General features: G+C 39.4%; 1 protein-coding gene across 1 annotated transcript; it reads right to left on the reverse strand.

The window, feature by feature from the left end:
• Nucleotides 1-12,478: 12,478 nt before the first annotated feature.
• LOC149559372 (putative UPF0481 protein At3g02645) lies at nucleotides 12,479-13,948 on the reverse strand. The gene has a single exon (XM_089831381.1). It carries the CDS (start codon nucleotides 13,946-13,948, stop codon nucleotides 12,479-12,481), a length of 1,470 nt encoding a protein of 489 aa, XP_089687507.1.
• Nucleotides 13,949-15,446: the final 1,498 nt, after the last annotated feature.

The following is a 15,446-nucleotide window of genomic DNA, read 5'->3' on the forward strand; positions in this document are numbered from 1 at the left end:
GGACGTATGATGACTTAAAAGGTTTCGACCCCAGTTTGTTTCAGCATACCATAGATTTGGTTGATAGGGTCAAACCAGTAAGACAAAAATAGAGGCCAATGAATCCCAAGATTGAACCCTTGATGAGGAAAGAGCTATCCAAGTTGATTGAAGCTAACATAATTTTTCCTATTAAACATTCATCATGCGTATCTAACCTTGTCCCTGTGAGGAAGAAGAATGGAGAAATCAGATTATGTGTGGACTTTAGGGATCTTAATCAGGCATCCCTTAAGGATCACCATCCTCTCCCTTCTATGGAGCAAATTCTATCCAAGGTCAATGGGTCAAGGAGATTCTCTTTTCTTGATGGGTTTTCTAGTTATAACCAAGTGCTTGTTAAAGATTCTGATAGATACAAGACAACATTTACTACTAAATGGGGCACCTATGCTTATTGCAAAATGCCATTTGGGTTAACAAATGCAGGTGCCACATTCCAAAAGGAAATGGAGGTAGCTTTCAAAAGATTAATTGACAATTTTGTCTTAGTATACCTTGATGATATAACTGTGTATTCCAAGAATGTAGAAGATCATCTTGATCATTTGAGACAGGTATTTCTAAGATGTAGAGAGTTTGGGGTTTCTCTCAACCCAACCAAATGTGTCTTTGCTACAAACCAAGGAAAACTATTGGGACACATTGTATCTAAGGATGGATTGACCATTGATCCAGAAAGAACAAAAGCAATACTTTCCCTTCCTCTCCCAAAACACAAGAAGGGGCTGCAAAGTTTCCTTGGTAGGATAAATTTTGTAAGAAGGTTTTTTCCTAATCTTGCCATCATGGTGAAACCCCTCACAGCCATGCTTAAGAAAGATATGGTCTTCTCGTGGACCAAGGAGGGGAAGGAGAGTTTTGAAGAAATTAAGGCAGCCATAGCCTTAGCCCCCACTCTCATGAACCCAAATTTTGAGAAAGATTTCATCCTCTACACTTTAGGTGGTGAGCCAAGTTTTTCTGCTAACTTGACTCATAAAAATGACAAGAATGAGGAGCAGCCCATAGCCTTCTTTAGTGAAGGACTCAAGGAATATGAAGATAAGTATAGCTTTGTTGAGAAGCAAACCCTTGCAGTCATTAGAGCCTTGAAGAAATTCAGACACCTCTTATCCCATAATAGGATCCATTTGTTGGTGCCCCATGCGAGTGTAAAAGAGTTCCTGTTAAATAAAGATATCAGTGAGAAGAGAGCTGGATGAATCACTAGGGTAATGGAATATGATGTTGACATTCAGATTACCAATTTGGTTAGAGGGAGAGGATTATGCAAAGAAATGTTATCAAGTTGGGATTCAGATGAAGAAGTTGCTATGGTAATTGCAGAGCAGCAGGAGGAAAGAAATGTTAATGCCCCAAAGAGCTGGATGGATGACATGAAGAACTTTTTATCAGGGAATGGATACCCCCAGGGATTGGACAGAGCCAAGAGAAGACAATATAGATTGCAGTCCGTTCCCTATGTTGTGATTGATGATATCCTATTCAGGAGGGATTTTAATGGGACCCTGTTGAGATGTGTTGAAGAGGATCAGGCTAAAAGGATGATTAAAGAACTCCACGATGGCCCTGATGGTGGCCACTTCTCTGCAAGAAAAACCGCCACGAAGATCATGAGGGCTGGATATTACTGGCCATCCTTGTTTCATGATTTTCATAGGTGTGTGAGAAAATGTGAGAAGTGCGCTTTCTTCTCAAGCAAACAGAGACTTGCAACTCTTCCTCTTCATCCTATTTAGGTGGATCAGCCCTTCACCCAGTGGGGGTTGGATTTTATAGGCCCCATTAATCCTCCATCTAGTGCAGGTCATAAATGGATTTTGGCTGCTACTGATTATTTCACTAGGTGGACAGAGGCAGTTGCCTTGAAGGATGCTACAGAGCCATCAGTTGTTGAATTCCTTGATGGAATTGTATCTAGGTTTGGAGCTCCTTCCACTATCATCTCAGATAATGCCAAATCTTTTGTTGGAACCTAGATTTGTGCATGGGCAATGAGTCACAATATCTATCTGAGCACATCATCGAATTACTACCCACAGGGCAATGGTTTAGCTGAATCTTCCAACAAAAATCTGATCAGAATCATAAGGAGAATGATAGAAGACAATCAGAGGGTCTGGCATAAACAATTAAGGACTGCTCTGTGGGCTGATAGGATAACACCCAAGAGATCTATTGGGAATTCACCTTTTGTGCTGGTATATGGTAGGGAGGCCAGACTTCCCATCTCATTGGAATTCCCATCCTTGGAGTTGGCTCATCAGCTGGAATTGGTTGAAAATAGTCCCATGTCAGTGAGAATGGCATAATTGATTGAACTGGAAGAAAAGAGAAACAAAGCTATGCAAACCCTGGAGATACACCAGCAGCAGATGAAGAAGAGTTTTGATAAGAAGGAAAGGACCAGAATCTTCAGAGAAGGAGATTTAGTTCTCAAATGGGACTCAGACAGAGCAAAACTAGGAAGGCGCTCCAAATTTGATCCACTATGGAGTGGCCCTTATCTGATCTGCGGTTGCAAACAAGCCAATGCGTTCCAGCTACGCAGGCCAAATGGTGAAGTTCTGCCCATTCCAGTCAATGGGATCCATTTGAAGCCCTATTTGTGAAGGATTGTGAATCCATGTACATAATTAGTTTAGTTGCTTCCTGTTGTTCCTTTTTTCAATAAGTGCGCGTGCACATGGCTCACTTCGTGAGTCACCAGTTCTCAAAATTTTGACAAGTCTCAAGTTGCTGAGGAGGTCCTGTTTTTTGTTTCCAAGTCGCAGAGCCAAAGTTCAAGGGTTTTTTTATGTTTTGATTTCCTCATTTAGGGTTAGGGTTTCTTACAGCTCTCGGTTCCATACCTTCCAGGCCCTCTTTTCCGACTCCATGGCCTAATGGATCATTCTCAAGCACTGGTCATGCATTGAGCAGGCTCATGCCCCCTATGAGTTGCCAGAATTGTTACCTTTCGCTCACCCGCCAAAGGTTTAAATTTTAAATGCTCAGCTCGTCCAATGGCTAGCCGCGAAAATATTATTTTTTATGCCAAGATCGGACCTTGTGATGTATTTCGCAGCCCGCAGGATCTTCTCCGTCAGATTTCAGCAAGATCGACAGTCAGCGTGATCTTGTCATTAGAGATGCACGGGAAATAGCATCAGCGACATCGAGCCCAATTGACGCATGTCTGGTGGGTTCGGCGAGCGGGCTACAATGGAGGGCGGGTCGGGAAAGTTTTTCGGCACCGCAGGCGCTATGTCGCTATCGCATGCCGACTAAAAAATCTCCATAGCAACATAGCGCCTAGCGAAAATGCTCACATCGGTGGGCGACACGATTCCACGGGCTGGAAGTTTCAAAACACTGTGAGGCGCTATGGCGCCAACGAAAAACCAATGCATTTTCCGATGGCGACATAGCGCCCAAACGAAAAATCCACCGTGGCGAGAAGCAACCAGGCACGTTGGGTCCCAGCAAGTACTTCGCATGAGCAGTTAGGAGCCCAGCACCACGGTGGTGAATCAGATGTAGCCACGTATTCATCAGTGGGGTCAAGGCAATACAGACCCTCCGAGTTGTTGCTTTGTCAGACCAGGGAGGTGTTTCATTGGGCCAATAAAGAGCGACCACGTCGCCCAAGTCAAAGTTCAGTTAGCGTCACCAGTACATGGAAAGGTAAGATCTCCACCGTCAGATCAGGGCCAATCGACGGTAGGCACCATCGCGCTATAGAAGAGCTGCGCGAGTCTTATGTTAACGACATTGCGCCTGAAGGACACCCGTCCTCGTGGGTCCAGGGATGTCAGCAAGGACTAGTCAGACTATTGATACGTGGCCAGTTCTTATTCATCGATACGTTGAGGGGAATGATCTTCCTTGCACACCGTCAGATCGATTCAGATCAGCGGATGGCGCCATCTTGCTATGGCGAAGATGTGCGAAGGTTATGTTGGCGACATAGCACCCGGTCGGAAGGTGTGATGGCAAGCAAGTTTACGATGGGCTAGTTTTGCGGCGGGAAGAGGTCAGGCAGCCAAAAAGTTTAGAAATGCTGGTGGGGCGCCATGGTGCCATCGTAAAACTCATGAGTTTTCCATTGGCGACATAGCGCCCAAATGGAAAACAGACCATGACGGAATCCCAGGCTTGGTGGGGCCGTAGGACGGGACAGGTGGGATGAGCTATCTAATGTCGTGGCCTCATGATTGGTCAGGGTGGTACCTCATCTACCACGGTGGCATTTCAGAATACGCCGTGTTTGCATCAAAGGGTGAGATGGCAGTTGGGCGCTATCTCGCTATGGGAAGGTTGCCTCAATTTTCCCATAGCGACGTAGCTCCTTAGTACCATGTGCCAGGTCAGTGGGGCCAAGTGTTAGGGAATTTTCTAGAATGGTGCTACGTTAGGCCAATGAAGGACTGACACATATGCCATATCAGAACATAGACGTGAGGTGGCACTAGATCTTCAACGCGGCTAGCGCAGTCAGGGATTGAATTTTGAGTCGTCAGATCTGCAAAGATCAAGGGCAAGCGCCATCACGCTATGGGGAAATTGCGCGAGGTTTGCCATAGCGAGTTGGAGCCTTTCTGCCATCTGTCCTTGGGGCCCAGGGGGGATGCACAATTAACATCACAGTTATGATTGACAGTTAAGTTGCCAAGTCAATGATACAGTCTGGTTGGGGCAGCACAATCACAGTTTGGTACCACCACGGATAGAGATAACTATTGGGCGCTATGTTGCTATTAGGAACTTCAGGGCATGGCGCCCATAGCGACACAGTGCCCAGTCAAACATAAAGGTGTGGTCAGCGCATGAAGAGGACTGCCAGGGTGACCAAGGGGAAGAAAGTGATTGCCCCACGTGGCCCAGTCAGCATGTGGACCTGGTTGACCTTTTTGACCCTGCTGTTTCGTGAACTAGAAAGGATAGAAATCATTTTTTTTATTTTTTCCGTGGATTTGATTTCATAATCAATTGCCACCAACTCAGAGTGAATATCAGGTGCAGAGGGACACTCCATCTATCCAGTCGATCCATCTACCATGTCAGGGAATGTTGTGGCATCATTTCTATCTTCTCCAGGCTCTTTCTTAGAAAGATATGAGATTTCTTGGTATGCAAGCCAGGATTCAATCAGATCTTCGATTGGATTCTCAAGATGGGAAGTTAATGCCAGTAGGTAGGAAGTAAATGTAATGCAGAAATCTTCAAGTTATGCCTGATCTATAAAGGCAATTTTGTGATTTTGTTCCCGAGACTCTTCTTGATTTTCTCTACTACTGCTTGCAGACTTGCAGTGCAGAATCCCTATGTCTCTAAGCCACATAGCATCCTGTGTCATTCTTTTCAGTGGTCAATGTGTATGTGCTTCATTCTGCCTATCATTGATGCATTATTGAGATTAGTGGTCCACATACTGTATCTATCTTTGGCCTATTGAATAATATACAAGTGAAATCTCCTTTTCCTGGTGTCATTCAGTTGGTTTCCTGATCTGTATGTGATTATAGATTGATATAAGTCTGGACATGTATGACTTTTGGATGTTACCCTAGTTCTGCAGTGCATATATAGGCAGGAATGAGTCTGAACACTCTGTTTTGGTGCATCACCACCTTAGATTAGACTAGGTAGATTTGCTTTAGTGCTCTCTTTCTCCCTTTTTCTTCTGAGAATAGATAGGTGCACCCTGACAGTAAGAGGAAGCCGGCCTTCTCCGGAGACTCAACCTCGTAGTTCAAATCCCACAGCTTGGAGGTTGTTTCCATGTTTCACTAGGTTGTCCTCGTGCATAGGCCTTGGACAAGGGTGCAAACCTAAGTGACAACAATTACTATATCTTTGTGGTCTCATTTAATGCATATAAAGGGAAATGGAAGGTTTGTCCTAGATATATAACATTCCATTGAATTTTACCTGTCCATGACCAGTTTGGGGTATGTCCACCAACTATTTTTATCAACAATCGGGATCAAGAGTACTAATACTTGATAATGTGAGACTAATATTTGGATTAAATGATGATGTCAATTTTTTGGTAGTCACGTGGGGACTATATTTTACATTTCTCTCACCCATATGAACAACATTTCTTTGATTAAATAAATAAATTTAATTCTCTAGCTTCTATTTGTTCTCATTGGAACACATTTAAATGGATCAAGTATACTGCTTTTCAAATCAACTAGACTTGCTACTTCCTCCACACCTATATCCAATCTTCAAACCCTTCCCTCTGTGGTTCAAAACTGTACCATCCTAGCCTATGTAGGAACTTGGCTACTATGGAGATCTTGTTTAAAGTGACATCAATCTTTGATGTAATCTTTTGCTAGTTTTGAACAAAATTGATGGTTGTTTCAAAGTAACTATATTAAATTATTAGAACTTCCTATTACATTAAAAATATCATGATAAGATTGTAGCGTTTTTATTCCAACTATCAACAGTGAAAGAAAAATATTAAAATGGAGCATGTTACATACATTACATTGTTAGCTAGACACATCAGTGATTTAGGAGGAAAATTTATAGGGATAATTAGTGCAACTCAACTTTTCATAAATCCAAATCTTCCAGAGACACATCAATTGAGATCTTAGTTTGATAAAGAAGAGAAAGGTATTGTTTGCTCTTCTATTACAAAGAAAATCTCATCTATTGGACAAGCTAAAATGTTAAAAATTGTGGCACAAGTTGATGATTCGGGACTTGGTAGATCTAATGCATTTTGTTGGGGTGTGGTTAAAGCTACCCTACGTTTTATAAAGCTAGATAATTTTTATTATGCAAGTTGCCCCTTAAACTTTGAAGATAGGCCATGCAAAAAGAAGTTGAACAATGATGGAAATGGTAATTGGTATTGTAAAAAATGTGATTAGGGACCATTTTGCAATGAGAATACAAGTGGAATAGGAATTTTTATATTCTTAAAATTTTGAATTCGCTATTTGGATGCACCAAATTGGAATTGGAATAGGAATAAAATTGGAATATGTATTCCAATTTTGGCCCAAAAATGAGGGTTTTCTATTCCACCTAAATAGATGGAATAGGAATATGTATTCCTATTCCAATTTTTTTATATTTTAGAGAACATAATTTTATGAATCTGTGAATTCTAGATCAAATTCTGGGTGAACCAAACAAGAATAGGAATATGTAACCCCATTTTCTATTTGAGAATAAGTATTCCTATTCCCATTTTTATATTCCTGCAGCCAAACGGACCCTTAGACTTTTCTTGAATGTGATTACATATACATGCTTCAATGTATAGTGCAAGATCACACAACTTTCACTTGGGTTACTATTTTTGAGAAAGCAATAGAAGAGATTATGGGTGTCATAGCAAAGGCATTAAAATTATTGAAGGATGAAGAGACAGTATAAAATATTTGCATAATGGATAAAAACCAATGATGGTAATGATTCTAGAGTGGTCACAATGATGCCTTGGACTTGAGATAAATGGGATGATCGGACATCCTTCCTCCTTTGACTAGTAGCTCTTACAACACCATAATCTATTTGTTTATTTTCAGTACTACCGAAAATATCTGACTCTCTCCCACCCTCATTTTCGTATGAATATTTTAAATATTATTTGTTACTAGATAATTTTAAATAGATGTTAGATATCCAACTGAAAATAATTTTCAAGGTATGCCTTTAAAAATATGTATATTATTGGTCCAAGTGAATACCATGTCAATGCCGTCTAATATTTGTTTTAAAATGCAATTCAATTTCACGGAGTCAATCCTTTCCTATTCATTTTCTACTAATTGTATTTATTATATTATACCTCGTATATAGCGTTTATAAATGACAGGAGGAATGGTTGTGGGAGAATGGATGGATACCTAATATCCCTTTCACATGACCAAAGTTTAAATGTGGGAAAAGCGTTGAAGTGTCATTTCATTGAAGTGCATTGCATTTTCTTATTAACTCTGTTCCTCAGAGTCAATTTATATTTTGTTGGTCTCTTCAAACACGCCCTCCCGAGGAAAAATGGATCGAAGAGTTTAAAGGTAGTCATGTAATTATTATATATTTCCGACTTCATGATATGTTTCTTCTCCAGTGAGATAATCGCATGAGCTTGTGAAGCATGTCGAAGTTTGATGAGAATCAATGGATGAGAGATGCCAAAGAGTATCTGAATCTTGGGAATGGAAACATTATATTCAAAGGCGATGCAGCACGTAGAGAGTTTCTTAGAATTCGGTTTGATATTTGATATTTTCATAAGTTTTCCCATCTGCGCGTCCAGAACATACGCAGTGGCCACCTTTCGAACCTACAAAACACGACCAATAATATTGAACATTAATTTTCACTAATTCCTTCTCAGTACTTTTGGTTGGCAGGGCGCCAAGGCAGGAGTGATGATAGATGTCCGTTTCCTCAGTAACTTGTCCAGTTTCTCTTCGGCGCTCTCTTCGGAATTATCATTCATTTCCATAGCAAGAACGTCTTCAAAGACAAACAGTGGTATTTGATTGTCTAACTTGATCGAGTCCTTCATGATCTCCACCTTAATCCAAGCATTCTCAGATATGGGGCCGAAGATTGGATGATGCTCTGGCAGAAACAAAAACTCATTTTGGAAGGATTCATCGTCTTCTAATCCGAAGAGGTGAATTCTGAAAAACTCAAGCATGAAACAAGCATCCCGAGCCAACATCAAATGAAGCACCTCACCCTTGAATGATGTTTCCCTGTAGTATCACCGCTTTATGTCCTCTTCCCTCCTGATTCTTTCAATCACTTGTCCGAAGCCAATGTCGGCTTTCTTACATCCGTACTGAATTCTAAGAAACTCTCTACGTGCTGCATCGCCTTTGAATATAATGTTTCCATTCCCATGATTCAGATACTCTTTGGCATCTCTCATCCATTGATTCTCATCAAACTTCGACATGCTTCACAAGCTCATGCGATTATCTCACTGGAGAAGGAACATATCATGGAGTCGGAAATATATAATAATTACATGACTACCTTTAAACTCTTCAATCCATTTTTCCTCAGGAGGGCGTGTTTGAAGAGTCCAACAAAATATAAATTGAATCTGAGGAATAGGGTTAATAAGAAAATGCAATGCACTTCAATGAAATGACACTTCAACGCTTTTCCCACATTTAAACTTTTGTGATGTGAAAGGGATATTAAGTATCCATCCATTCTCCCACGACCATTCCTCCTGTCATTTATAAAAGCTATATACGAGGTATAATATAATAAATACAATTAGTAGAAAATGAATAGGAAAGGATTGACTCCGTGAAATTGAATTGCATTTTAAAACAAATATTAGATGGCATTGACATGGTATTCACTTGGACTGATAATATACATATTTTTAAAGGCATACGTTGAAAATTATTTTCAGTTGGATATCTAACATCTATTTAAAATTATCTAGTAACAAATAATATTTAAAATATTCATATGAAAACGAGGGTGGGAGAGAGTGAGATATTTTCAGTAGTACTCAAAACAAACAAATAGATTATGGTGTTGTAAGAGCTAGTAGTCAAAGGAGGAAGGATGTCTGATCATCCCATTTATCTCAAGTCCAAGGCATCATTGTGACCAATCTAGAATCATTACCGTCATTGGTTTTTATCCATTATGCAAATATTTTATAGTGTCTCTTCATCCTTCAATAATTTTAATGCCTTTGCTGTGACACCCATAATAATCTTCTATTGCTTTCCCAGAAATAGTAACCCAAATGAAAGTTGTGTGATGGTGTAAGCAGTCCAAGGTGGCAGATGGAACCAATATGAGAAAAAAATTAAGACCTAATGAGGAGCTATTTCATGCACATGGTATGTTTTCTAGGGAGGATCTTCCACTACCTTGGGATGTGATCTGCTATGCCATTATGAGATATAATACCCTTGAAGATCAGTTCCAGGTGCCATACTACTACCATTTCCCCATTCTCAACCATTTTAGGAACCGTGATCTGATTTCTTTTCATTACCTTTTTCTTTATTCCATGGAGGACTATTTCTTTAAGGCTAGGAAAAAGAGAGAGGAGGGAAAACCCTTTTATATTATCCAACAGGGTTTCATGCACAAACTTTACAAACGCCACCTTTCCTTAAACCTATCGCTTCTGGTCAACCCATTGATTATTGCTACCCCCCAAATATCCACAAACCCCAACCCTAGCTCTAGCCATAGAAAAGTCAAGAAAACCCCTTGTTTGGAGGTTAAAATTACACTTATTGCTTTTGATATTGACATAGGAAAGAGCAGGATAACCGCTCAGAGGGCTCGCAAATGTCTCCAAATGGAGAAATTTAAGTCCTCCCCTAAATAGGACTATAGCTCTAAGTCAACTGAGAGTGAGAAGAAACCAATTAAGAGGAAGAGGCCTCACCAAGACACTGAAAAGAAGGTTGTCTCTAGTCCTCCTAGCCCGTCACATGTCTCAGACACTGGAAGCTATCCCTTCCACAAACAAAAGTGGGGGAGGACATCACCTCCCCCATGAAAGACACTCCCAAAGGTGGGGTAGAAAAAGGGAAACATAGCCATGGTTAGAGCCACAACAAGGCAAGGCTGGAGAATTCTATGAAAGAGCTCACGAAGAACCGCATGGCATTTGTAAAAAAAATTGAAACCTTGGTGGAATTCTCCACGGAGGTCATTCACTCTACTGCCACCACTTTCTATTTCCTACAGATGAACAACAATGAGAAGGATCTAGGAAAGGAGAGATAAACCCCTCGCTCTATATATGGCTTTCTAGTAGAGGACTGGCTCAAAACTCTCCTTGAGAAACCTATCAAAGAAGAGGGGGTGGACATAAATAGGGAAGACCCTAAGGAGGAGAGTAACAAGGAAGGTGGAAAGAAAGCGGGCAACTAGCCCTAGCTCTATTTTTTGTTGTTGTCTTTATGTTTTTGTTCTCGTTGAACTTGGTGCCCTACGGGGTTTTGTTATGTATGTTTTTCAATCAAGTATTGGACTGATAGCAGCAATAAGTCTATTAGCTGTTGGTATGTTTTACTTTTTATATGCTTGTTAAGAATAGGGTGGATGGTAAGAACTGCTCTAGTTTGGAGCTTTTCTCTATTTTTTTTTGAAGTTTAAAACTAGTATCAGTTAGATAGGTGGGTGGTAACCCCTAACTGTTTTTGGTCTACCCTTTTGTACTCTAGGGTCAACCTCCTTTCTTTTGACTACTATCTAGTACTTCAAAAACATTACCAAGAACCAATAAAAGACAGTCTAATTGAAGGTAAAAAAATTTATACTAACACTCTTAGCCCACTTTCATATATTTTTACTTAAAGTGGCATAGCTTAGCATTTATTTTCATAGCTACATTTGTATAAAACTGATCATTCAGTTGTAATGATGGAACAATGCACTAAGGATGGTTGTACAACTTGACTGTGCCATTACGCCTGGCTTTTCTACAACAACCATAAGTGCCATTGCACTCACTATTACTCATGCTTAATAATGTCTGAGTTGTGGAGCATATCTAGAGGAAGATCTCAAAGTGCATGATCTATAGAGGAGAAAGAGGTAATGCCAACACTAGCTTAGTTAGACTCCAAATCTGGGGAAGATTAAATAGACAAAAGTTATTTAAAAAGGGATAAAAAGGGAAAAAAGCTTTAGAAGAGCCGAGTTTTTTATTTAACAAGAGGGCATCAATTCAAGCCAAAAAAAATCAATTGCTGAAGATAAATTACAACTCCAAAAGCAGATTGTGCAGATAGGAAATGATACCATGGAGAACTCAGCAATAATAGTGTAACTATAATGCAGAGTCTTACAGGGAAACACTAAGCATGAAATACAATTACTGGAAACCAGACATGGCACGGAAGCATGATTTTCTTTTTTCATTTGGCATGATTAACTCAACTGGCACATTTTATGGAGCTATTTCTTTCCTTGATTAAATCCTTGAATAAAATGATCTCAATGTGAAGGTTTAAAATCAGAATGGCCTAAGATCTCGTGTTCCTACACTTTATTGCCAACTATACGAGCTTTGCAATATTTTTATCTCCATTCTACACCAAAACCATAATCGAGACCTTGTGGAATGGGCCTTCTCTTGCATCGTAATTCTAAAACCCTTTTCTATCATTCTGCCACTGAACACATGGACCAATAAAAGATTGCCAAAAAGTTTGAATTAATATTTATAATTAATAAACATGCAACTTTAGTGATATAAAAAGTAAGGAAATGTAAGACAAGATAAATGGCTAGAAAGGCTGAATCTCTATTAGCTATAAAAATTCAGTTTAATAACTGTTTAAGCAACTGCCATATGCATGGCCGGAACTAAATAAGCCTCTCCACTTAACTACATGCAACAGCTAGTAGGAAACCAAACAAATTACGGCTTTAAAGCAGAACTCAGATTCTAATCACAAATGATGCCCCGTCTTTAATTTGACATTGGCCCACATTGTTTAAACGAGCAAAAGACCTGCACGACAGTCAGAAAGAGGACAAGAATCGCTCCGAAGCCTCCAACTACCATCCACGGTTTTGAACCATACGCTTCCCAGAATTCATTCCAAAGGCTTCTCAGAACAACAGAGCACCGCGTCTTATAGCTGCTCAGATTTTCCCTCGTTTCTATGATGGATTTGCACTGTGGCCAGGAAATTGTGATGTTGGAGACGCTCAGCAATTGGGTGACCAGTTTAGTGGGCCAAAGATTACCAATTATGACACCCTCCTTTCTCAACACATCTACTCCCTCGCTTGTTTGGCACAGCTCATGCAGGAACTGACAATAAGCAGTCATTCTTTTCTTCTTGAACCCCGGAGAACATATCTCCAGGGCAATTAAATTCCTTATATACACCTCCGAGTCCACATCCAATTTCAGCCGCACCAGAGTCAGAGTTTTACCCTCGTATTTAACGTCATCCACAGTTTTTCCATCGGCCTCGTATCTGATTCCTCCGTTCTTCAATTCAACTGCAGATGGAAAGTCCAGCCACCATTTCTTACGTTGTTTGACATTCTCAGAACTTTTCCCGTCTGCTCGTCCAGAACATACGCAGTGACCACCTTTTGAACCTGCAAAACACGAACAATAATATTGAACGTTAATTTTCACTAATTCCTTTTCAGTACTTTCGGTTGGCAGGGCCCCAAGGCAGGAGTCGTGATAGATGTCCATAATGTGGTTCCGTTTCTTTGATGCGTCCTCTGCACAGAACTCGAAAGGCCGATAGCAGATTCTCTCGAACATTTTCCTCAGCAATCTGTCAAGTTTCTCTTGGGCGCTCTCTTGGGAATTAGCGTTCATCTCCATAGTAAGAACATCTTCCAAGACAAACAGCGGTATTTGATTGTCCAACTTGATCAAGTCCTTCATGATCTCCGCTTTAATCCAAGCATTCTCGGATACGGGCCCGAAGATTGGGTGATCCTCTGGCAGAAACAAAAACTCATCTTGGAAGGATTCATCGTTTTCCAATCCGAAGAGGTGATTTCTTAAAAACTCGAGAATGAAACAAGCATCCTGAGCCAACATCAAATGGAGCACGTCACCCTTGAATGATGTTTCTCTATAGTAGCACCGCTTTATATCCTCTTCCCTCCTCCTGATTCTCTCAATCACTTGTTCGAATTCAACGTCAGATTTCTTGGTTCCATACTGAATTCTAAAAACCTCTCTACGTGCTGCATCGCCTTTGAATGTTTCCATTCCCATGAGCCACTCTTTCCCGAAATGGTTAGGGCCGATAGAAACAATCTCAGGCAGATAGGAATGCTCATTTTCTTTCAGCAAGGCCATGGATGTCCTGAATATGGATGGAGGCTTCTCATAGGACTTATTCTTCTGAGCCAGATACTCTTTGGCTTCTCTCATCCATTTATTCTCATCAAACTTCGACATTCTTTACAAGCTCATGAGATTATCTCACCGGAGAAGGAACATATCATGAAGTCAGAAATATATAATAATTACATGACCAGATTAAATTGTCCTTCAACTCTTCTATCCATTTTTCCTAGGGAGGGCATGTTCGAAGAGTCCAACAAAATATAAATTGAATCTATGGAACATGGGTAAATGCATATAACAGGTTAATATGAAAAATGCAATGGACTTCAATGAACTGACATTTCAACCCTTCTCCCGCATTTAGACTTTTGTTATGTGAAAGAGGACATTACGTATCCATCAATTCTCCCATGACCATTCGTCCTGTCATTTATACAAAGGAATATACGAGGTACAATTTAATAAATACAATTAGAAGAAAATGAATAGGAGAGTATTGACTCTGTGAAATTGAATTGCACTTTAAAACAAATATTAGCCGTCATTCACATGGTATTCACTTGGACCGATAATATACATATTTTTTTAAAGAAAAGTATTTCGGTTGGGTATCTAAGATCTATTTTAAATTATTAGCAAATATTCATATGAAAACGTGGTTGGGAGAAAGTCAAATATATTCAGTACTACTGAAAATAAACAAATAGATTATGGTCTACTAAGAGTTATTAGTCAAAGGAGGAAGGATGCTCGATCATCCCATTTATGTGAAGTCCAAGGCATCATTGTGACCAATCTAGAATCATTATCATCATTGATTTTTTTCTCCATTAATCAAATATTTTATAGTGTTATACTAATGTTCTTATAATAGATTTCTACTTCATCAAATATAAATAATATTGTTATTACTATTTATACATATTTTGTACTTTACATATGACTAGCACAATTAAATATTATCATAATCAAATTATTGTGTATATTCTATCTATTGATTTCTAGAATAACAAAAATGAAGATATACAAGATCATTGCTCACAATGAAGATATTATTGTTCATATTAATAAAATTTGGTACTGTTCTTTTGATATTAAAGCTTCGAATAAGTAGTTGAATACTAATTGGAAAAGTCTTGTTGAGCCAAAAATTCAATGTTTTAAATGGGTGATGTGAACTGATAGACTTCAAATTAAAAGAGATGTTCAACATTCTGATTTATGTAATATTTGCAAGTTGCCTGATACGGGTAGACATATTTTGTTTGATTGCCTTTTTGCTAAAGAAATATGGAAACTTTTTGGTATTTATTAACCTATTAATGCGAATATCGTTGAAATTGTTACTGGTCACATTAATGGTCTTAGTAAGGATGCTAATTTTTTCTGGAACATGTTGTCTTCTAACTTTCTTTTGCAAATCTGGAAATGTAAGAATGAGGAGAAGTACTAAGGTAAGCCAAGGGTTCTTACTGAATTTTTTTAAAAACTCACATATTTTAAATTCTTCTTGCAGGTTCAAACTACCATGATAATTGAAAAGGATAAATTAAGAAGGTTTCTTAAAGATGGGCAAGCTACTATCTTTTTTTACGAGCTGAAGTATGGC

Source organism: Cupressus sempervirens, chromosome 5 (assembly GCF_028749045.1).
Source record: "Cupressus sempervirens isolate cs-2001-9-10 chromosome 5, ASM2874904v1, whole genome shotgun sequence".
Lineage (NCBI taxonomy): Eukaryota > Viridiplantae > Streptophyta > Pinopsida > Cupressales > Cupressaceae > Cupressus > Cupressus sempervirens.

What these genes read in the sequence shown, in the direction of transcription:
- LOC149559372 (XM_089831381.1), bottom strand. Translation starts at nt 13,948, where the DNA reads ATGTCGAAGTTTGATGAGAATAAATGGATGAGAGAAGCCAAAGAGTAT.